Source organism: Aythya marila (genome assembly GCF_965140915.1).
Source record: "Aythya marila genome assembly, chromosome: Z".
NCBI lineage: Eukaryota > Metazoa > Chordata > Aves > Anseriformes > Anatidae > Aythya > Aythya marila.
In genome coordinates this window covers 19418039-19441255 of record NC_139080.1, presented here as the reverse complement: position 1 = coordinate 19441255, position 23217 = coordinate 19418039, and the positions used below count along the sequence as shown (strand labels likewise).

Here is a 23217-nt window from a genome sequence, read left to right as displayed (position 1 = left end):
ATCTTCACAACTACTTACGCTTTAGAGTTTAAAATTGTGAGCTACTTACTATAAAATAGTGCAATTCAAAAATATCTTGAAAGAGGAATGTCTACACATATGCTGTGTTATAAATGTCTGTGACACCATGGAGTGCAGTTGTGCTTATGGATTAATGCTATGTAGTTTGTACAACCTTGCAGAACACATTTAAAGCACTAAGATGATCCAAATAAAACTGTATATAATACACTCTTAGCTTTAAAATGTGTAAGGAGTTTGACACAAAGCAAGCAAAACAGGTGCTTATTGCATAGTTACACTTCTCCATTGCTGTGAAAGCAGGATCTGGTGATGGAAGTATTTTTACCTCACTCTGAAACGCAGTGACCGCTGCCAGAGTACATTTAACATGAATGCAAGCAAAATTTACTAGTTTTTAAAACAATACCCTTGATGCTATGCACTGAGACAATACTCTGCAAATCAGTTTATTTTCCATGTAGTGGACAAATCCAGTCAGTGTAATTATTTTTCCGCATGTGAATGGTAAATTCAAAGTGCTTATTTTCCCACAAGTGTGGGTTCATTGTGAGAATACTGGGCCTTGCAATACTCTATAAAGCTCTCAATTTAAAGGTTAGTTGTAAAAATTTGGAACTGTAACATCGAGGTTCTTTTTCTTTTCCATTAATAACAATGACTACACTACAATGGCTAAAGAGCAATTATGTGTGGAAGAAGTAGAACAGCACAACAGCTCAATTAAGGAAAAGAGTTTTAGTGCACTTTGCTCATTTTAGCCAACATGCTACATTGCCCTTTTTGCATACAAAGTGGACTCAAGGATTTCCATTGTAAGAAAGAAATGACCTGGCAAGCAAAACACAGTGTCAAGCTGCCCTTTTTTCCCCCTTTTATATGTGGACATTTTAAGACAGAAGCTTTGCAAGACATTACACAATTCTTTTTGTTTTTATTATTAAATGAGAAAGTCTGATTTGTTACATTGTCACATTGCTAGTCAGAAATGCTGCAGTGATGAAGAAAGTCAATGCTGGGGCAACCCAAGTCCTCATTCTACAACATTCGTTAACAAAGAAATATAGTAATGTTCGACACACCCAACACAACATTCCTTGCTTTCTTCAGAGAGAAGTCCCATCACTCTTCTTCTAATCGGGTATGTTACTACATAACTTAATTTTTTTTTTTTTTTTTTTGATAATACATCCCCATATTCTCATGAGATCAAAAGAAGCTTCTACAGATGGTACAGAAATCTTCACACATCGTCATCATCTGATGTATCAGTGCTGCTCGTCTCAGAATCATCATTCTCCAGAGCAGGTTTGAAAGTGCTGTTTTTCCAGGGGCTAAATTTAAAATCACAGATGAGGCCATTTTTCAAAATGCCATTTTTCCGGAGGCCGTTTTTCTGTAACTGAAACAAGAAAACATGATGCATTTAGAGAAAAAAAAGCTAAGCACAATAATCTGCTGCATTTCAGTGTTCTCTACATCTTTGTCTATGGACTACGTTAGATCCACAGCACTACCTGTTACATACATGCACAAAGGAAAATTCACCTGAGACCCTTCGGTTTTGGACCTGAACCCAAAAGCCTGCAATCAGACCAAGCTAAGCTTCTGTACTGTGCAAGAGTTTACCCTCTTCTCATCTACCTCCTCAGATATTTTGCCCCAGTGATCCCCCACACACAGTCTCTTCTGTGATGCAGTCCCTTTTTCCAGTCTGCTACAAAAAAAAAAAAAAAAATCAAGTCTAGATTGCCCATTCAGACTACATTACTAGTAAATTTTGTGTTCCTCAATTTACAGCAAAGGTAGACAAGGAAGCCATAATGAAATATTGAAAGAAAATTCCCTTTCCTCAGGCTGAGCTGAGGAACTGGAAAGCTTGTACAATTCTGCAACCAGCAATGCTGAAACTACTCAGAAGCCCTCCCTTCCTCTTTCCTTGATATTTTCAGCATAGGCGCTCTCTAAAATAAGCACTGCTCCCCATATCTTTTTTAAGCCACTGTTCTTCTGAAAGGGCAACGGAGGAAAGAAGATAGAGGAAAGAAAAATGGCACTAAAATGGCACCAACCCTAATCATCAAAATTACTGGAGATCCTACTCAAAGGTAAGTATTTAGGGCATCCATCTATAAGTTCATCACAGAATATTAACTTAGCATTACCTGTTCACTGATGACTTGGAATTCCCTCATCTCATCCTCTGTTAGTGGAGCACACGTTTCATCATTTTCTGCATCTTCCTGCCAGCCCATCTCCTTTAACAGCCTTTAAAATAAAGAGGACAACATTAAAGAATTTCTGCACACACTCAGACATTTGAAGCTCTGCCTATACAGATATGTAAAGAAGCGTAATAAATACATTAGCTCATAAATCTTTTTTAAACAGCCTTTTAACCCACTTTCATATAAGAGTTTAAGAAGAGATATATAAAGCACAGAAGTTCAGAAGTCGTAAGGTCCTTCACAGCTGACCCTGTTCTGACACATTTGATTTTAAAAGCTGCCAAAACTAAACGGAAATACTTAAATCTACAGAACACATAAGCAAACTTTCACTCCATGGCTTGTACATATTAAGTATTACATTTCCTGCCATCATGTTTCACATACAAAATAGACCCCACCACCTCTGCCAATCCAGTGAACATACCAACACAAACGCCAAACTTTCTATTATCTTACTCCAGCATCTTTATTAATCTACTGACAGTGTTCCCAGATATGGAGGCTCTTAGGATAAGCTGCCCAATATCTGGAGTAAAGCCTTATGGAACGCAGCCTAGAAAAACCCTCACTTTCTCCTAGTCTGTCTCAATTGGATGGCTGCTGTCCAGAACTGCAGCAATAAAGCTAGCAGAAGAGAAAATAATTTGGACCATATGCAAGTTCAGCTTTTGATGCATGGAGATTCTCTTGAAAGCTTATCTGGTGTTGTCACACCACAGCCTTTCCAGCCCATTAAGCTGCATTGTCGGGTTATTTATCTAAGAAGTCATTCAAGGTAAATGAGTACAACAAAGAGACCTTGGCTACGCAGTGGCATCTGTCATATTCCTAAGGTTGAAGCTGCAAGAAAGCAGAATGCAAGTCAACTTTTTTTTTAAGGCAAGAAATCTACGTAAGATGGAAAAGTAAGAATATATTTCCTTTGCATAAGTACTTCGATGGAACCGTAGCATGCCTCCTCAAAAATGGTGTGGAGAGGCAAAGATGGATACTGAGGAAATGGGCAGGTTTTTTCCTGTATAACAGAGCAACCATGACAATGCTAGCACAGTCCCTCCACAGGAGCTAAAAGAAGAGATGTTTTTTCATCTCAAATCCACAGTATCTTCTGCATCAAGTCACAGAGACAGTGCACCTGGGAGAAGCTGCATTGCTGCTCAATAACAGGCATGATTCAGAATGCAATGGCCTCCTAGAGTTTCTACTTTCCTAACATACGCTAGTGTCAGAGATAGACAGGATACCCTGTCTCACCTGACAGATGTTGCTATTACAGCACAGACAGACCACAACAAAGAGTGAGTTTTAGGATACAGGGAGGGAAAGAAACAAACACATTCCTCTGGTGATTTAGCTTGAGATATCCAAAACTGCAATAATCAAAGTGTTTTGACTGGTGCCAGAAGTGTGACAGCAGTATCTGCACATGATGCCAGTGGTTTTAGATGTGAAGACACTGTGGTACCACGGTTATCTGATGAAGACATTGTGGTATTTAATGAAGATGGTATGTTTTCTTGCTGCAAAGTTTTTGCCAAAAGGATTAGCATCTTCCCCTGGCAAGCCATTTGCTTGTTGACCTGAAATCTTAAGGAAGTAAAAGCTATTTCACAACAAAAATATAGAGGCTCCTAAAAGTATATGCTAGAACTGGTGCAGGAAACTGACAGAGATGAAGAACACTGAATATATTAATAGTTAGTTAGCACAGAAGTAGTTAGATGAACTCAAGGTGATGAAGCCTACCTGATACTTCATTTGGCCAGATGTCAGCAAGAAATGCCATTCAATGGAACCCTCCCTTCCTAAAATTCTAGGTCCCAATACAAAAGGTTGTATTGCAACATCATCTGAAGTTAGCAGGACTGCTGTGTCTTTACAGCAGCATTAGTTTCTAGGACTGTTATGAGGGTGAACTATACTAAAAAAAAAAAATTACACTTCAAATTAGGAAACTCACCAACAGGACAAGTACATAATCACCGCACAGTGGAAACTCCCCTAGTGGAAGGAAACCCAAGAAGTATTCTGTGCAACGTGTGCCAATTCAGTTATTAGGCATCCACAAGCATCCTGTGAGTTAAGCTGGTCACTTCAAGTCCATTTTTCTACTAAACACCTACCAAAAGCACTGTATATACACTAGAGGTCAAAGCTAAAGGACTAGCATGGTAGAGACACACAATGTCTCCAGGATACCACAGAGAGAAGCTTGCCGAGAAACCCTATGAAGGCCTATCAAAGTCATTTGAGTTGACAAGTGACAGATTTGACTCCAACCTTACAGTCAAAAATCAGGGTCAGCAGCTACCAGCAGTCCAAGATTTCTGTCTCCACAGTCAATAGGGGGTGTGTAGGGGGCAGGGGAAATGGGAGAACAGGCCAGACTGCATTTCACTTCCGACACTCATATCAAAGAGATCAAGAAAGTCTCCTCTACAGGTACTACAAAAGAAGTTGTCTAGTCCAATGTATACATACTGTCTATCACTGGAAAAAGATGCTGGGTTTCTTCAGTTACCAGAAACAGTAATAATTTATCAGAACTCAAACAAGCTCACCTCCAGATGGAGTTATGATTTCTCAGCAGCACCATTCTCATCTCTACCAGCTGCTACTGCAATTACTTCTTATGAGATAACAGAATTATGTTTCGAACCTTTTTGAAGTTACTTTCTCCCTTTCCATTGAATTGTCTTGCAATATCACTATGTCACATGGTCAGTTATAAAAATAATCCATTTATTTAACAACAAGAAAAAACTCAGAGTTGTACATAAGATGCATCATTTAAAGTATTGTTAATACTCATAGCAATTACATGCATTGTTCCTCCTAGATACGCAGACCAGTTTGCTTTATTTGTTTATATGGAAATATATCAAATATTTAATAAAGCAAGTTAAAGATGCCAGTACATGACTCAAACAGAAATTCTACGTTAGTACACGTCAGTAAGTTAAACTTTCTATGGTACTAGTAAGTATTTTGTGTTCTCAGTTTTCAGATTCTGAATAAGCTGGTAAAAATATGACACATGCTCACTTACCATGAATTAGCATTTTGTATAAGAAGTACATACCTATGCTCTGCCTCAAGCGAGCTTGAAAGAACATCTGCCTGAGGTAAAGTTGAAGATCGAGTGATCTGTTGAGATGTAATTGAAGCATTGCCATTCTCTTGAGGAATTTCATTTTCAAAGTTTCGGTTTATATCTCTCTCATGATGAGGACTGTTGCTGTTACACAAGTTAAAGGAGTCATCATCCTGTCAAAATAATTACATATTACAGAGTTTACATGTAAATTCCACTCACAAGTAAAATGCTGCAATTCACTGATTGTTTAATTTAATTTTAAATGGAGATGTCCTATACTACAGAGGGTAATTCTGCTCCTTTTTTTCAAGGGTTTACAATACATTGATGTTACAGAAATCTGAAGTTATACCACTGATTGAGTAAAGTAGAAAGCAACTCCCATGCTCTGCCTGAAAATTGTAGAAAAATTTCTAAATTATCTTAAAAATTCAAGCTTATATAAGCTGTCTTTTATAATTTGTTCTTTGTAAAAATATCTGTTGAACTTACAAACAAGGTTCCTTATTAAATAAATACCCTGTGTCAGGCAAAGTTTGAAAATGTGAGAACTCTTATGCTTATTTGGTTTAAGGGGCAGGTCACAGTCACCTATCTCAACCAGCAAATTCACCTGCCACAAGTTCAGAAAAACTCCTTAAATTCAGACAACAGCTTACCCTTCACACAGGCACACACCACAGAATTTCACAAGCTGTTGTTTCAGCTATTGTAACTTACTAGCAATGATATTAGAACTAGAGAGAGACAGCTTAATTAGAAAGCAGACTTTGCAGATTCACTCAAATATTAAAAGCTCTTTTATCCTATAAACCTGAGATGTTTATTTTTATTCTACTTTTTCAGCAGCTTGCAATTCTTACTCGGTAATTAGCCAAACAGACTCAGAAGTCTTAGCAACTATAGAAATAAAGAAGACCATGATCATTATCTAGCTAGAACATTTTTTTTAAAAAACAAAACCCCTAGGTTTGGCACACAATAGTATTATCCATAGTAGAAGTCAATCACTCAATCGGCCAGTTCTGCACTTACAAGAAATCATCCATCACCACCTTTCTGCTCCCATTCAGAGTTATCAGCTTCCAGAAATTTTAGAATGTTCACCAAAAATTTCTTTAAAAAAAAGTATCCCAGTAAATCTATGTTCATCTGTTAAATCATTAACCTGGAGAAGGTATCTCAGACTATCAGAGAAGAATCATAAAAATATCAAAGGATTTTACCGTATTAGGGTAAAACAGTTTCCTCAAAGCCTGTCTCAACTGCTGATCACAATTTGCCTCATTATTTCAGAGGTGAAATCTGTCACTGGAGGCCCTCTAATTCTATCATGTTACACAACACTGTTGTGCACTTATCTACCTAATAACTCAGTTGCACAGTACATTGCCTACTGATGATCATTTAAATGAATGTTGAAAGTAGACAACTATTACAGTTACACGCCTTGTTAAACTTTAACTTCTTTTCACACCTGTTAGTTAGTGAAACAAGGTGCATGCAATCACTAATAAATATTCCAAGCTACATGTTACATACACCTGTCCAAAGATATTATGGCTTCCACATCTAAACACCTTTTTTTCCTCCCAAAATACACTGGTTCAGAAAATGAGCTGTGTACAGCGGTACAATCATATGCATCTGACATAAGCACCATGAAGACAAAGAACGCAAGACAATTTCATGAACAGGAAGTCCCATCGTGTTCATATATTTTGAGAATTCTAAGCTCATGGCAAATGTTTCCCAAGACCTTTCAACCTTAACATTTCTTAAACAACATTGCACTCAACATCCATCTCAGGGTGCTTGGCAACAGAATGCCTAAGAAAAAGGTGAAGACCTTTCCTAACTGATACGTAGTTAAATTGTACAATCCCATTACAGCAAGTTTTATTTTGCCTGAAATAGAAACAGGGTCAGAAGAGTCAGTCTTACTTTTACAATCAATGCACAGTTGCACTTTTTTTTTTTTCATCTCTCTGAATCTGCGTAATACTTCAAGACTTTTTTTTCAATACTTTTACCACTCAGATGTGTAATCACCTCATCCTAAGGTAACACATCACTTAACTACATGAGGTAATTATGCTTATGGCTTACTGGTGGCAGGTAGCACAAACATTAACGTTCTCAGGTGCCAGCCAGGCACTACATACACAGACTGCGAATGAAAGAAACTTGACGCATTAACAATATATACAGTGCAGCAAGTTCTCAGTTCAGAAGCAGAAACAGGTTCTTTATATACACATAAATCAAACTATTGTTCCTACAGTAAGGCCAAGAATAGAGATGTTCTTGGCATCTAAGACTCCAATTTAAATTCTGAAAACAATTTGAGAAACAGAACCAAGTTTTTCCATTAATTGTTTTGCAATGTAACTAACAGCTGAGGTGCAAAATGCTGCCCTCCAGAAAGATTACACTGACGTACAGGGATTCTTTATTCTTTTTATTGTTGCTAAAGACAAGGTATGCACGAGTTATTGATATGCAGCAACATATCCTTTAGAAATAAAAACTACATGTACTGGAGAAACAGTAGTATTTGGAGCAACTTTTAAAAATTAATCAAAAGGTAATTCCTTTCCTACATTCAAACATCCAAGACCGTGTCTTAAAAGCTGGCTACAGACAAATGTGATGTATTTTACGTTCAGTCTGAAACGTGTTACTGTGGGACCTACAACAGGTATGAAGAAAATTACCTTCTCTTGCCCAGCATGATTCCCATCTTCATGTTCTTCTTCTACTCGATCTCGTTTCAATGCTTTCAAAAATTCACTCTTCTTATCAGTTCGCATTCTTGTCAATTTTGTTAAACGAGGCTGACCAACTTTGTCAACAGGGGATGAAGAATTTGACCGATTACACTAACACAAGGGGTTAGAAAAAAAAGTAAGACTATCAGAAGCTCATTCATTTAGGAAAGTTTGAAAAAAAGACAAAGTTTCTCAGGAACTTGTAGTCTGGGGTTGTGCACATAACCCAGTCAAAAGCAGAGGGAAAAATATTTGTCTTTTAATATACACAATTCTTGCATCTAAACAAAGAGATACAGATTTATAGAGTACTGCTAACAAACAAACCTTCTGACATTTATTAGCAGTTTTAAAAGTTTAAATTTATCAAGGTTATGCACCCTAGTGCACCATTTTTACTACATATCAAACCTACAAAGCAAATTGTGCAGGACTTAATGGCTGGTGAGGTAGCTTCTGTTTCCCCCTCTCATATAAGCTTCCAAAATATAACTTTAGTTATAACTTATATAGTTATAACTTTAGATAACTTATCTAATCAAGCAAATTAAAAAATTGATCTATTAAATTAAGAATACAAACACTGCTTTACCTCTTTCACTGAATTTTGTGATACAGGAAATGCCTTGGCAGTTGATTTGAAAGGAATGAAATTGCCAATACCATATGCAGATTCATGAGGAAACGCATTTCCAACTTTATTTTCTTTTGCTTGGCTTTTCCACTGTGAAGGCTAAATAAAAATGTAAAGAATCATTAACAACATTATTTCCATCAACCTTCAGAAAAACAACTAAGCAAAATGAAATCATAACTACAACCATTTAGAGCAAACACCTGTTTTCTTGTAGGATAGAGACTGTTTATGAGCAACTCATCCTCTCACAAATACTGTTTACGCTTTCTATATAATGAGTTAAATGCAAAAACAATTATCACTCTCTTATTTTGGTTCTTAATACATCAGATTAGAGTCTTCAGCAGCTGCATGTGATGTTTTTAATGCAGCGAATTCTAGAGTTAAGAACAGCTCTGTCAGATGCTCTCAGTAGCACAGAAAAAATCTCCCCAAAAAGATTAACATAGGAAGTTGCATATGGAAAGGGACCAGAACAGTTCTAGTGGGTTGCAACATTATCTGTATCAATAGCTGGGATAAATTCTGAAGGTATTTTTATGCCAGCTGTAGTTCTCTGCTTGGTACTTTTTTTTGTTGTTGTTAAAAAATAAACACAAAAAGCATTGCTATTTCCTAAGTTCAAAACATCCTTTTAATTTGGACATTTCTCACTTTTCTCAAAAACGGGAATGCAATAAATTGAGATTCAATTACAGCTGGTTTTTGTTGTCATAGTTGGTTTTTTTAAGTGAAAAAGTGTTTCCACTTCTGAAGTATGTGGCAATTGAAGTGTTCAAGATCTGAAAGCATACTCTGGAAACAGAATTCCCAAGGGTGAAATCAGGACATTTTGAATCAGAGCACGTTTCATTTTCCCAGCACATCATTCATGCCATGAGTATCCAAAACTCACCTTTGTGGGTGGAGTGGCAGGTTTAGGGATTAATCCTTTATAAACACTTGTGCCAGTTCCATTTTTTACTGGCTGTGAATGAAGACTTCCTACTACAGGAAATCCAGATATCTGCAGTTCTTTTGTATTGCCCTTTTTAATGACCAGCATTCTGGGAGATCTAGATTTAGGGTTCAAAGGATATTCTGGAGAAAAAAAAAAAGAAAAAGCATGCATGTGTATAAAGTCTTAAGTTTCTATTTCATAAGGTACTGTATAGCCATGTGGTCTAGAACAAACAGGCATAAGGCAGGAGATCAGTCTGGTGATATTTCCACAAATACCACGCTGTACAAATCTGGCTAAACAGAAGTTCTTTTCCATTTTCTACAACCATCATTTATAAAATAATTCCAGTTGGCAATGCAGGAGTTTTATTTTCAGAAAAGATATTCTTCAAAGAAACTAGTTATACAGTTCTTGTTTGGAAATCTAAAACCAAATACTATCACTTGATACTAGAATAGTCAGTTTGAAGAGACCTCTAGTCCAATTGCTCAGGTACTTGGGGCTAACCAAATGATAAAACACTACTGAGGGCATTGTCCTAGTATCTCTTGAACACAGACAAGTGTGGGGCATGACCACCTCCCTGTGAAGCCTGTTCCAGTGTTTGACCACCCTCACAAGAAATAATTTTTTCCTAATGTCCATTCTGAACCTCCTCTGCTGCAGCTTTGCACCATTTCTGCACATCCTGTCATCAGCTCCCACGGAGCGCAGACCAGCAGGTCCCTCTCTGCTTCCTCTCCTCAGAAAAATGTAGAAAGCAATGGGTTTACCTCTGAAACTTTTCTTTCTTAAACTGGACAACCCAGGTATCCTCAGCCTATCATCACAAGACACGCCTTCCAGCCCTGTTCCCAGCTTCGTTGTCCCCCTCTGGATGCTTTCAAGGATCTTAACATCCTCTACATTGTGGAGCCCAGAGCTGCACACCATATTTAAAGTGAGGCCACACCAACACTGAACATAACAGGAGAATCACCTCTTTTGACCAGCTGTCTGTACTGTATTCAGTGCACCCCAAAATGCAACTTACCATCTTGGCTGCATCTTCAAAAGATAATATGCCTTTCATATTTCCCTTCAAGGTTACCAAAGAATTATTACTTGCATATTAACCACTCAATTTATAGCCAAATATAATTTACATTTATAGCCACACTGATGTCTTTATAACCATGAGAGAAGAGATGACTACTATTCCAGACCATCGCAATGACCATTTTATCTCCATGGCATGGTTTCTCTCCAAGCTCTCTAACAGCTGTAATCAGTCAGAAGCATTCTTTCACCAAGTCTTCAGCTAGCAATCACATCACTAGCTTAGGTGATCCACCTGCAGTATATTTCCTCTTGGGAGATAAATTCTTGACATCTTTCCAAAAAGATGCATGGTTTTTGAGGAACAAGAACCCTAGTTGTGGCTACATCTAAAGATCAACAGATTGACATCCAAACAGAAGTGTTACCTCTCTTACAAAAAAATACATCGTAATGACACTGAAATTTCCACAATTTTCCTCAATCTCTATCTGTATCCTTATATTCTAAAAGAGATACTTATGTTCCTAATAAAACAACTTAAGATCTGTGCTGTATTTTTTCTACTTAAGAAGATCAGAAATACTCACCCCACACACCTGCAGCTAATGATTTATTCTGGTTTGGTTCCCTCTCATATTCAGGATTCAAAGATGGCTGAAAGGAAATTTTATCATTAAAAAGTTTAGAAGTCTTGAATTATAGAACTAATGAAATAAAGAATCATAGCAATATCAGAAGTATAACCTCTGCTGTCCAAGATTTTTAAATGAAGACAGACTAGAAACCTCCCCCTGCAACCCAAGTATATCAATGCTTACTTGTTTCTCTTCTCCCACAAAACATCTTAAGCACCAGTCAATACCACTGCATGAACTGTCCACAGAAAGGAAAAAAAAAAAAACACACAGTAATGTATGGTTCTTGGAAGAGTAAGCTCACCCTTCCTCTTACATCCTAAAACTCTAGGTTTAAACTTGGGACCTCAGATGGCTGGTAGCAGAAAAACCACTTTGTTAGTACTTCAGATTTCCAGTAAGATAACTGTGTAGAATTTAATACATACATGTCACAGTAAACTGTGGTAAAATACTATAAACTTAACTGTAGCTGCACTTAATCATTTAAGTGACAGTAAATAAAAATACAATGATAAAAATGGAGATTAAAAGAGAAACAGGTGAGTGGAGAAATGACTAACACCCCCTTAAGGGAAGTGGAGAAATTTCTCTTAGTGGAGAAATGACTAACACCACCCTTTAGGTGAGGGTGATCCCTTATATGGTGATCTGTAACTGGTGAAATCTCATGAAGTAGCCTGTAATGGACAAAATGGCACTTGCAGAAACAATGAAACCCTGTTTATTACAATTAACTTACAAAATCCTCAGCCTCAAACTGTTTAGGTACTTCTTTGTCTTCCTTCTTCCCAGTTTCATTAACATGTACATTGTTTTCATGCAGTCCTTGGCCTTTTCCACAGTGGAAAGCGCTGGTACGAGCGCGGGAACCTCCGCCATGGTATCCCCCACGATGGTTTATATTTTCTGTACCACTTCTGCCTTGTGAACGCCAACCATTCTTCTCTTTTCTCCCAAAATGCCCTTATATTTTTAAATATTAAATAAATGTAAATTACAAGCAATATTGAAGGAACGTTCTAGTTTTGCAAAATTGTTAGAAGAGTTAAGCAAGCAGCTCTATTTTCTGGGATATAATAGCACAGTGAACATAAGTTTTCATTCACATAAGCAGCAGGGAAGAATCTCACAGAACTGTCAGAATCAGTTCCCTTTCCTGATTGCTCGTAAGTCACTGGCTAGAGAATTAACACAATATTCTTACCCTTCTTAAGAGAGAAATACACCCGGAATCACTACTCTAACCAGCCCTTACTCACCACATCCTCTCCCAGAAGATCTGACTTTCCATTACATATATTTTACAACAGAACACAACATTTAGCAAAGAACAGCTATTATGATAAGATTATTTTCCTAGTTAGAGGGCTACAGTGCAGTGATATAGATGTATTTAAAATATTTCATGAAAGGTAAGTTATACCTCCATTAGGCCGTCCAATGTTAGGATCAAATCCATCTGAAGAGTTGTGTCTTCTGCGATTTGCTTCATAACGATTCTCTGTCCATGAAAAATTTTCAGAATGTTTCTCAAAGTTCAGTGATGACTGTAAAAGAACACAAATAGTAGACCTGAGATACCTGATTAATAACAAAACTGATTTATCAGAACTGTAACACGTAGTATGGCAGACAATACAGCAATTGTCAAGTATGCATATGTTCAGAGTTATGTCAACCACCTTCATGCCAGTAGAACTGGAAGCTCTATATTCCACTCCAAGGACGCTGAAACAATGCTGAGGACCATGCTTGTGACACAGGACAAAAAAAGCCAAGTTTTTATTTTGTTCTGGCAGCAGGATGAAGACAAGTGGTATGTGTTGCAGCACAGGAAAAATAAAAAGTTAAGAAAGGACAATAAATCATAGTTTAGAAGACTGGAAGGCAAACAACACAACTTTTAACCTGGAGCCTAAGGACCTAAGAATAGATTGAGCACCTTAGAAGAGGTTTGAAAGGCTGGAGCTGAAGAGATAAAGGACACATGGAGGAGAGGAAAAATAAAAAGATAGGCTAAGCATAATCTGCAAGGCTACAAAAAAGGCAAGAGGTTCTCACCATGATAAGCAACTTCCCAAACTCCATAGATTTTATCTTTAAACAAAAATACCCTAAGTTTGTCATATGCTAAATGCCAAGTGAAACTTAGTTTTAGACACCTGATCATCTCAAAGGTAAGGCTCAGATGATAATCTACTGAAAGGTTTGAAATCTGCACAGCCCAGAACCAAGTACCATTAACATTGACACTACAAAATTTAGATTAATAGCAACTACAGCTCTTCAATTTGGGGTTTGATTCTGGCCAGTTTATCAGTCAGAATGCTTTTTGGCATTGATATGTATTCAGGTAGATACTTCGCATATATTTATTTGTTGTGTTTGTTGCTATTAACCCACAAATTTTCCCAAGCTAATGCACCATATAGAGATGGTATGTAACTTTAACTATTAATTTTTCAAACCTTGAAAACATCATTCTAATGTAAGCATGAATGATGCATGCCTGAAAATGAAAGCCCCAAGTTTAATTACAATGGTTATTATCCATTAACATCTTAACAAGCTATATTAACTTTTGATTCCAATTAGAGTGAGTACAAAAAGAAAAGGTAAGTCATGGTAAGAGACTTAACTACTTTGGAAAATACATTGAAGAAAATCAGTCTTCCACCACCAACCCCATCAATAGGCAAGCACGCAAAAAACAATCCCTAGATTCTTATGACAATCTTAATAATAATCATAATAATGCCTTCAGCAGTGCTCAAGGTGCTGTTCAAAATCCACTGCTTTTGTGTAATTCGAGTAAGCAAGAGATGCTTTTTATTTTAAACACATACTATCAAATTGTACAGAATCCAAACGACAAGGGATTTCCCTCTCAATCAGAGACCTGGGAAGAGAACTATTCCCTTGAGAACTTGGAGAGGATGGAAAAAACAGAAAGCTATAAGAAACTGTCAAAAGATTTGAGATTTAAAGATTTGAGATTTAAATATTTGAGATATCCATATAAGGAACCTCAATATCAATTCCTTACAAACAGGCTTTGATTAAGCCACCAAAAATTTAAGAACACTTCAGATTTGCTGATTATAGTTGTAATTTTAGAAGACAGCTTTGTGTGTTCATTTACATATGACAACTTTCTAATATTGCCTTTGGAGATTCATTTTTTGAGTAACTTTGAAGAACAATCATACTTTCACAAAATGGAAGTTGTACTTGATATATCTGAAGTTACTAAGTCATTTTCAAGGATCATGCAGTTTGTTCTTTCCCCACATGATGGAGGTATCAGTCTATCAAGCCTCTCACGGCAAAGATGACAGTAAGCTTTGTAATCAACAGGAAGTCTATTGGCAATTTCTAGAAGTTGAAAAGTTATCTGACTTTATTCAGCCAGCCAAGAAACAAACCAAAACAGATTTCTGAAGTATAAGAATCCTTATTGCATAACATGAAGTGACAGTAACCTTGCAAAAACTATTGACTTTAGCATTGTCTGCAATTGCTCCATATACATTTTACAGAAATCCTTTTAGAAATCATATGTCCATATCCCAAGATGGCTTCACATCTGCCCAATTACAGTACTGCACTGATGCAAATATACTAATTCCAGACCTGAACTAAGGCTGCTCAACAGCGGCTACCCAGCTAAGTGGACTTTGCTATGTAAGTAACAGGGAGATGATATAAAAGCTTGTTCTTAAACGGAAATCAGCAGCAACAGATGAGCTGGATTTCAGTCAAGGTATCATCTAGTCAAGGTATCATTAGGTATCATTAAGAAAGCTCATTCCTGTTCCATCAGGTTTTTCTAATGCTATCCTTTACTTGTGTGAGGGAAAGCCTCAGCTATCCAGCATGGAGAGGAAATCAAACTCCTGAAGATACAGTTTCTCAAAGTGCCTCCTCAGTGAAACAAGTTCAGTTTCTCCTCAGTTCTAAATGCTGTTCATAGCACAGCCTTATCCCAGCTTCATCCTGAATGAAACATGTGACTCCTTCCCTCCTTCATCCTATCCTTCCTCTTCACCTCCATCCCTCTTATCTGTTCTTCCCTTCAACTGCCTCATTCAGGTAACATGAAGCAGAAACGAACACTTATTCTAAAAACTGCAGTGGGAGGAGGGAAGGCTAGGCAGGGGGCCACAATATTTGAGATCTTTCTTGCAGACGTATGACAGAACAAGCCTTATGATGTAAGTTAAGAATTATTACCCATCAGTAGGGCCAAAAAGACTGTTCAAATGTTTAATGGGTCGTGTATCACAAAGCGCTCATCACTGAAGGAAGAGGTAATGGAAGCAAATAAGCTGCAATACAGACAACAAAGCACACAGACTATAATAGCTACAACGTTCTTGGAAGAGATAGAAGAAAGCTTATCTAAACTCCTTCAGGCAAAAACTCATGGAAGAGAACAGAATCCACAACAGATGCTTCCAATGAAACTTCCTACTATTCAGGAAGGAGGTGACAAAAAACAACCCACACCTTAAATACATTTGAATACCGCTGGAACTTACTTTTATCCTGCTGTACTGACATTTTAAGTACGCAGGCAAATCTCTTCCAGCAGATTCTTGGAATATGTGGAGCAAAATTGTTTTGTAATTCTGACACTATATTAAACTAAGCTCCGATTATTATTCCTGTTGAAAACATTAAATTGGAAAGAGCAGGTCACAAAAAAAAATGAGTATTTCAGAAATCAAGCATAATAAAATCAAACAGATCTCAGGAGCTGCCTGGAATCAGATAAGGCTGTCTCTTAACAGCAACTGACAGTTGCTGATAGACTATCCTAAACAAAGAAGCTAGCTAGTTCAGCATAAAAGAAAGATAAAAAGGTCATAAGATTAATCAGGACATTAAATGAGCTCAATAAAAAATGCATGCATGCATCTGTGTGTAGATACATAAGTAAAACAATGTAAACTACTCATACTGACTGCTGACTGTGCACTGAACAATCGCACAAGCCTATTTCCAAATTTTATAAAGGCTAAGTATTTTCCATGGACATGAAAGACAGCAAGAAGCTTAAGTACATGAAAGCAACGTCACTCTCATAGTTGTAGACAAGGACATTGCATTCAAAAATACTAGAACAAAGAAGGTAAACAGGTAAATTGGGAAATGATATGCATTTGAAATGTCCAGTGCTGCCTCTACATTTCTATATTCACATAAAGAAAGAGTAGGAGAATATGACAGAAAAAGAAACATTTATAAGATAGTCAAGTTCAAGAATCCCTAGAATCCCTAGAAATCACAATGGGTTCAACTGTCACCAGTGGTATTCCCCAGGGGTCACTGTTGAGGTCCATCCTCTTTAATATCTATATTGAGAATATGGATGAGGGAACTGAGTGCACCTTCATTAAGTCTGCATATGGCACCAAGTAGGGAAGAAGTGTCAGTCTGCTGGAGGGTAGGAAGGCCCTGCAGAGGGACCAGGACAGGATGGGTAAATAGGCAGAGGCCAGTGGGATGAGGTTCAGCATGGCAAAGTGCCGGGTCCTGCACTTTAGTCACAACAACCCCATCTAGTGCTACAGGCTTGGGGCAGAGTGTCTGGAAAGCTGTGCAGAGGAAAGGACCTGGGGGTGCTGATTGATGCTCGCCTGAATATGAGCCAGCAGCATGCCCAGGTGGCCAAGAAGGCCAGCGGCATCCTGGCTTGTGTCAGGAATAGTGCAGCCAGCAGGAGCAGGGAGGTGATCGTGCCCCTGTACTCTGCTCTGGTGAGGCCGCACCTCGAGCGCTGTGTCCAGCTTTGGGCCCCTCACTACCAGAAGCACATCGAGGCCCTGGAGTGTGTCCAGAGCAGGGCTACAAAGCTGGTGAGGGGCCTGGAGCACAGGTCCTATGGGGAGTGGCTGAGGGCACCACGGTTGTTTAGTCTGGAGAAGGGGAGGCTCGGGGAGACCTTATTGCTCTCTACAGCTACCTGAAAGGAAGGTGTGGGGAGCTGGGGGTCGGCCTCTTCTCGCAGGTAACTAGTGATAGGACCAGAGGGAAAGGCCTCAGGTTGTGCTAGGGGAAAAGTTCATGTTGGAAATGAGGAGATATTTCTTCTCAGAAAGAGCAGTCTGGCACTGGAATGGGTTGCTCAGGGATGCGGAAGAGTAACTGCCCCTGGGATGTTTAAGGAAAGTTTGGACTTGGTACTTAGGGACGTGGTTTAGTGGGTGATATTGGTGTTAGGGGGATGGTTGAACCAGATGGTCTTGAAGGTCTTTTCCAACCCTAATGATTCTATGATTCTGTGCTACTTCTTGTTCTTAAGAAAACTATTCCATTTCATAAACTGAGTATTTGCAGTCTCGATTGAACAGCCACAGAGAGGATGCACAACTATTTGAAAGCACCACACATTACCACCACCAACCAAGGAGACATTTCAGAAAGTCTATTTCACAAGCACGTTTTTTCTATCACTTGGATGATGCAGTAAGAAAAAGCATTCTCTAAAACGTATAGGACACAAAGCAAAATCAGAAGCAAGAACACCATCAAGCACACACCTCAGTCTCAGTTCCTTATTTTAAACTACCTATGAAGGAAGTTTTAATCCAACAACAGCTCTGACAATGTGTCCAGGTGCTTCCTTCCTTCAACCCAGCTTTTAAAGCAGAAATCCCTACTGAAGATATAAGCCTGAGATTCGAGGTTCAACTACTTACATTGTGACAGCAAGACTTGGTAGGTGTCTTCTTATCACCCTTCCCACATTCAAAAACATACATGTATTTTTACTGTGATTGAGGTTATGTCATTTAGACTTATCTAATAATGAAACTGACTGACCAGAAGAAAAGCAAAGAACATACCTTTGTTGACGATGGCGGAGTAGGAAAATTAAGCCAGGCTGGAGCAAAGTCATGCTGCGCCATTTAGGTCCAGTCTCTCCGAATCAATGAAACAAGGCTTCAGCACCTCATGGCAAGTCCCTGCAATTGGAAAAATGAGAAATGAGTACTTTTCAGATGTTTAACTTAAAAAAGTATTACATTTGTGGTGTTGTCATCATTACTTCCCTTCTGTTTTCTGGTACTGTCTTCTCAAACAGATCTGGTTTGAAATCTAACCAGCCTTATCTCATTACAGCATCACATTTGTCCTTTTATTACCAGTGTCACACTAATCAAGTATTTCACAAGGATCATGAAAATAAAAATGTAACATTAATTCCTCCATTTCCTTTTACAGATGGAATGAAGCATCTTGTGTAAGGTCTGATCAGAAAGCTGAGAATTACGGAGTTGAAATATTTTCTGGTACTGTTCAGAATTGACTGCAGAAACCATTTAATTAGCTTCCTAAAAATTTATTTTTCAAATTAGCCCCTCAAAGTTAACCTCAGAGGCCGTATTAGGGTTCCTCATGAAAAGACTGGATGGTTAGAGCCAGCAAAACTCCCTAATTTTCTCCAGATTGAATGTAAACAGAGCCAAAGTATCCAGAATACTGCCAAAATCCAGTAAAATTTTCTAGTTTGAAAATGGGCAAGAGAAGGTAAAGGCTTAAGGCAAAGCCCAAGAGTACTTTTTCTGCCCCTTGTTCTCCTCACAAGCAGGCAAACATCTTTCAGTAAGCAAGAGAATGCAAGATAATACAAGCTATATTACCTAAAGTTGAACTATAGCTCTAAAAGGAAAGAAACGGATGAAACACTGCACGGCCTATAAGGTTATGTGAATCATGCTCTGCAGCTAGATACTGCAAAACTCTCAGTGATTCAAATATATTTTAAGCAGGATAATACACATTATTAGAAGTTCAGCTGGCAAAAATATAAACATCCAAGTGCATGTCATAGGGAAGCAAACACAAGTATCCCACATCTCCGAACAAGAGAATGCAGATTTGTTAGTCAGTGAGCACAGATGTGGGTCTCTAATCTACAGATGCTGTAATTTGAGTAAGTTTTAGTAAGAGCTGTGGAATCTGAACTTCATAACTAATAATTATTGTTGCATTCTGGCCCGAATTGAGGTATTGCAAACTTCCAGTGAAAGAAGAGAACATTCCAACAACTAAAATGAAGCTTAGCAGATTTCTAAGTGTTAATCTGCACTACTTAATTGAGTTGCTGCTTCTTTTTTATTCCAGGAGTTCACACAAAAGGTTTTGTAGCTACATATGATACCAGAGTTAAGTTATAAGGTAAGATGCACCTAATCAGATGGAATCCAATGAAGACAACTTTAGAAGTACGTGTCACCCAACTAATTTGTTGTAAGTTAGTGTGCCAACATCATCTAATGTGCTTTTCTGAATTAACCTCAACAGAAATTCCAGAAAAAAAAAAATCTAAAGAATCCAATTATGACAGCCTAGAATATAACAAAGGAAGTTCTAGAATCATAGAACCACAACAAAAATAGATTCTCGTAAAAAAAAAAAAAAAAAAAAAAAAAAAAAGGAACCAAGTTCCTGTTAGGAACTTTTGCTGATTAATCATGCTCAGTATTGATAAACAGAAAATGGTGTTTTACCATATGAGCCACCAAGAGATGCTAAATTAAGTAACAGCAAGTTAAATGTGAACTGACTAAGAAAGAAATAATAAAAAAAAAAGATTCCCCTCCTTCTCTCAGATACAGTTCCCCACTCCACAATGGAGAATCATGAAATCTTTAGAAAGGAGCGGAGAGGTATCAATACTGGAAAATCAACACAACAACAAAATCTTCAGACCAAAGCACTTACAGTCTAAAAACCAGACAAGATTCAGTACAAACCTGATAAGAACATATGAGAGGATCCACAAAGTATTACCATTGTGCTTTAATTCACTAGCATTCCCAGCTTTTAGCTTTTGCACATCAATCGCACAGGCTTAAGTTGAGACTTGGTGTTCACCAACTACCCCAGGACTAGAAAATATTTTTAAACCACAATGGTAGTATTGGAAAACTGTGGGCAAAGCTGTTTCTTCCCACAAAAAAAATGTTCTGGAAGCAGATTCAAATCTTACCAATGTTCTCAGTTAAAGCTCTAAATAGACTTTTGTTAGTGCCACTAAGTCAGATGAGCCAGTCCCTTTCTCCCAGAGTACAGCAAAATGACAGAAAAACAAATTTACTCACAATTTTCCAATAGGCACAAATACCCTATCCATAACTAAACTGGCAAAACAAACAGCAGATCAGGAAAGGATAGATATTAATATATTTCCTTTAAACCACATTGGAGAGTGCACAGCCTGCCCATCTTTGAGTTGCCAATCCCCATGTTTAACCACACGTCATCAAATTCTTACAGTTGCTGCCTTTCTAATGTTGCCAACAAACTTGTCCTAGAATGTGTTTTAATACCAAAAAAAAAAAAAAAAAAAAAACCATCATTACAAATGTGAGCTCTGTTTTGATGATCTGGCAGATACACAACAGTTCTACAATACTTGTCATTCTCAGGAATATACTTTCGTTAAACTGAAAAGATCACAAAGGGAGAATGGAAGACTACTCTGTTTGCAGGCAGGATTAGTACACTTTAACCATTTATGCTCCATTTGATTGCTGAACATGAGTTTGATTTTTGACTGCTTTCAAATCAAGTTACACCAACAACCAAGACTACTACTTTCTTCTGCAACTTGTCCCAGTTTTAAGCTGTTCTTGGATTATTTTTGAAAGGTCAGAGTTTCTACAAGATTTGTCCTAAGGTATTTTTTTCTTTCCCCTTCTATTCAAGCCCATTACTTCTTCAGCTATCCAGTGTTCAGAGCCATTTCTCCATTCTGTATCTTCCAAAGCAATTGGAGCCTCTATTCAGTTTGTACTACCTTCAAATTTAATAGCCATATGCTCTATTTCATTATTGCCAATATTAATAAAAATACTGAAGACATCTATTTAGGAAGTCACTTGATATATCCCTCCAGCTTAACATCCAACAAGATCTGTCTCTGCAGAGACTGAACAGCCTCTAAGGCAAATAGGTAGCACGTATAATCAACTCATTTTAGAATAATACTTCTGCCTTTCAGAAATATATGACTGTCCCAGTTTCAAGTGAGAATTCACATTAAGAATCTGAAGAGAATGAAAATAAACAGTAGGCACTCATACAAGCATTAACAAGAACCTGCTCTAATTGCACCAACAGACCTTGAAGAACTCATTTGTCTGCTAGCAAGCCTTCTCTTATTACATACACATGACAACAGATCAACCACTGTTCATTAACACAGATAAAACAGCTTTGTAGTCAACATTAAGACAGCTATCAGAAGTTAAGTGTATTGAAGTAAGCTCCATGGATCTGAACACAGCGATTCCACTGCCTTCAGAAGCTCTCTTGGTAACAGGATGATTAGGCCCAAAATTTATCACAATGATGAATTCATCGTTCTGTCATAGCACAAACTCAAAACACACCTGCCATTAATAGAAGTATCATAAATGCTAACTTTGCTTGTGTTGTCTGTCACTGATACAGAGCTGTGCAGTTCTAAAAAGGCTAGAGAAAGACAATGACATACTGCTATCCTCTTACTATTACTATTCAAATGCATTTAGGTTTTTTTAATCAGACTGCTCACAATACTCAGTCTCACATCAGCAACATTTTTGATGTCTGGTTCAAGTAGTGAATAGTGACTTCAGGAAAAAAAGCCTTCCTTTGTCAGCCCATAAATTTAGATACAAGTCTTCACAAGATTTGTTTTGCTGTGTATGTGGACAGCAGAACAGATAGCAGAAAGAATTCTATTTTGCTTCTTGTGGATCCATCTGAGAAAAGTCTGTTTTAGGTAACATGCAACAATTATTCCAGTATTCAATTGCATCAAATATAATTCTATTGTGTTGTGTTGTGTTTTTTTTCAGAAGCCTGATCACCAAAGATAAGGCAGCGAATTCCAAGCAATAATGAGCAGCTAGTCCAAAGAAGGTATAGTGAATACAGTGAAGAGATTTGTCATAAAGCTAACACAGTCACCCACTTTGAGCCACGTTAGCAGATGAAATAAGAAAACTGTATCAAGTACAATCAACAAATACTCAAAAGTTGTAGTGGACTTGATTTTGTTTGTTTGTGGTTTGTTTTTGTTTATTTACAGTTGAGTTGATAGGGTCCTTTGTGACAACCTATTTTACTCCAGTTTTAAAGGAGCTAGAAAAACTCATTTTTTATACAAACTGATTTGTCCTATCTCAGGAGTATTCAGGAAAGCTTCGTATATTACCTCTGTTTTAGAAAAGAAGTTGCAGATTGAGAAAAGGGAAGCTAAAAGCAGCTGCATGAACCAGAAGTCAAGACTTCTGTGAAAAGGCTAAAAAAACCATCAACTCCCAAAATTCTGTATTAGAAAAAAATTAAAAGATGGAACTAAAAGAGATATCATTACATCAGTTTCTGCTTACTGCATTAAATGGAAGAATCAAATCTTAACCAGTATAGTCAGCCTTCTCTGTACTATCATTTTTTTCTTTTTTAAATCATCACAGGACAAGATGCAAGTAGGACTACATTTGGAATACCATCACAGGAATTCAAAACTTTACTGAGTACAAATCACTTCAGTATTCATGGACAAGTCTCTAAGAAAACTTCTTGACTTGCCTTGCCTCACAAAATGAGGACCTAAAACTGGTCATAACACTGGGTATATATATCTGAAGAGTTAATTCCACTGAGAAAAAAAAAGGCATTTTAATCCCAAACACCATGAGAATACAAGAAGATATCAATCACGATAGACTGAAGCTGGAAAAAAAAGTTCTGAAGGTCAGAAGAACGGGGTTCTGGAACATCTTTAAGACTTCAGACAAATATTTGAACCTGCCATTTCCCATTATGCTTACAAGT

General features: G+C 37.6%; 1 protein-coding gene across 3 annotated transcripts in view; it reads right to left on the bottom strand.

Moving 5' to 3' along the window:
• Positions 1-940: 940 nt before the first annotated feature.
• The window catches only part of GPBP1 (GC-rich promoter binding protein 1), a 33195-nt gene continuing 10918 nt past the window's right edge, over positions 941-23217 (bottom strand). For all 3 annotated transcript variants that reach the window (XM_082784361.1, XM_082784362.1, XM_082784363.1), the window contains exons 4-13: positions 18231-18350; positions 12803-12926; positions 12119-12342; positions 11329-11395; positions 9653-9837; positions 8713-8853; positions 8067-8231; positions 5335-5519; positions 2187-2289; positions 941-1423 (exon numbers count right to left, since the gene is read on the bottom strand). In XM_082784361.1, the coding sequence (XP_082640487.1) occupies positions 1265-1423; positions 2187-2289; positions 5335-5519; positions 8067-8231; positions 8713-8853; positions 9653-9837; positions 11329-11395; positions 12119-12342; positions 12803-12926; positions 18231-18293 (1416 nt within the window). In that variant the 5' untranslated portion in view covers positions 18294-18350 and the 3' untranslated portion in view covers positions 941-1264. The remainder of the gene's footprint in view (positions 1424-2186; positions 2290-5334; positions 5520-8066; positions 8232-8712; positions 8854-9652; positions 9838-11328; positions 11396-12118; positions 12343-12802; positions 12927-18230; positions 18351-23217) is intronic.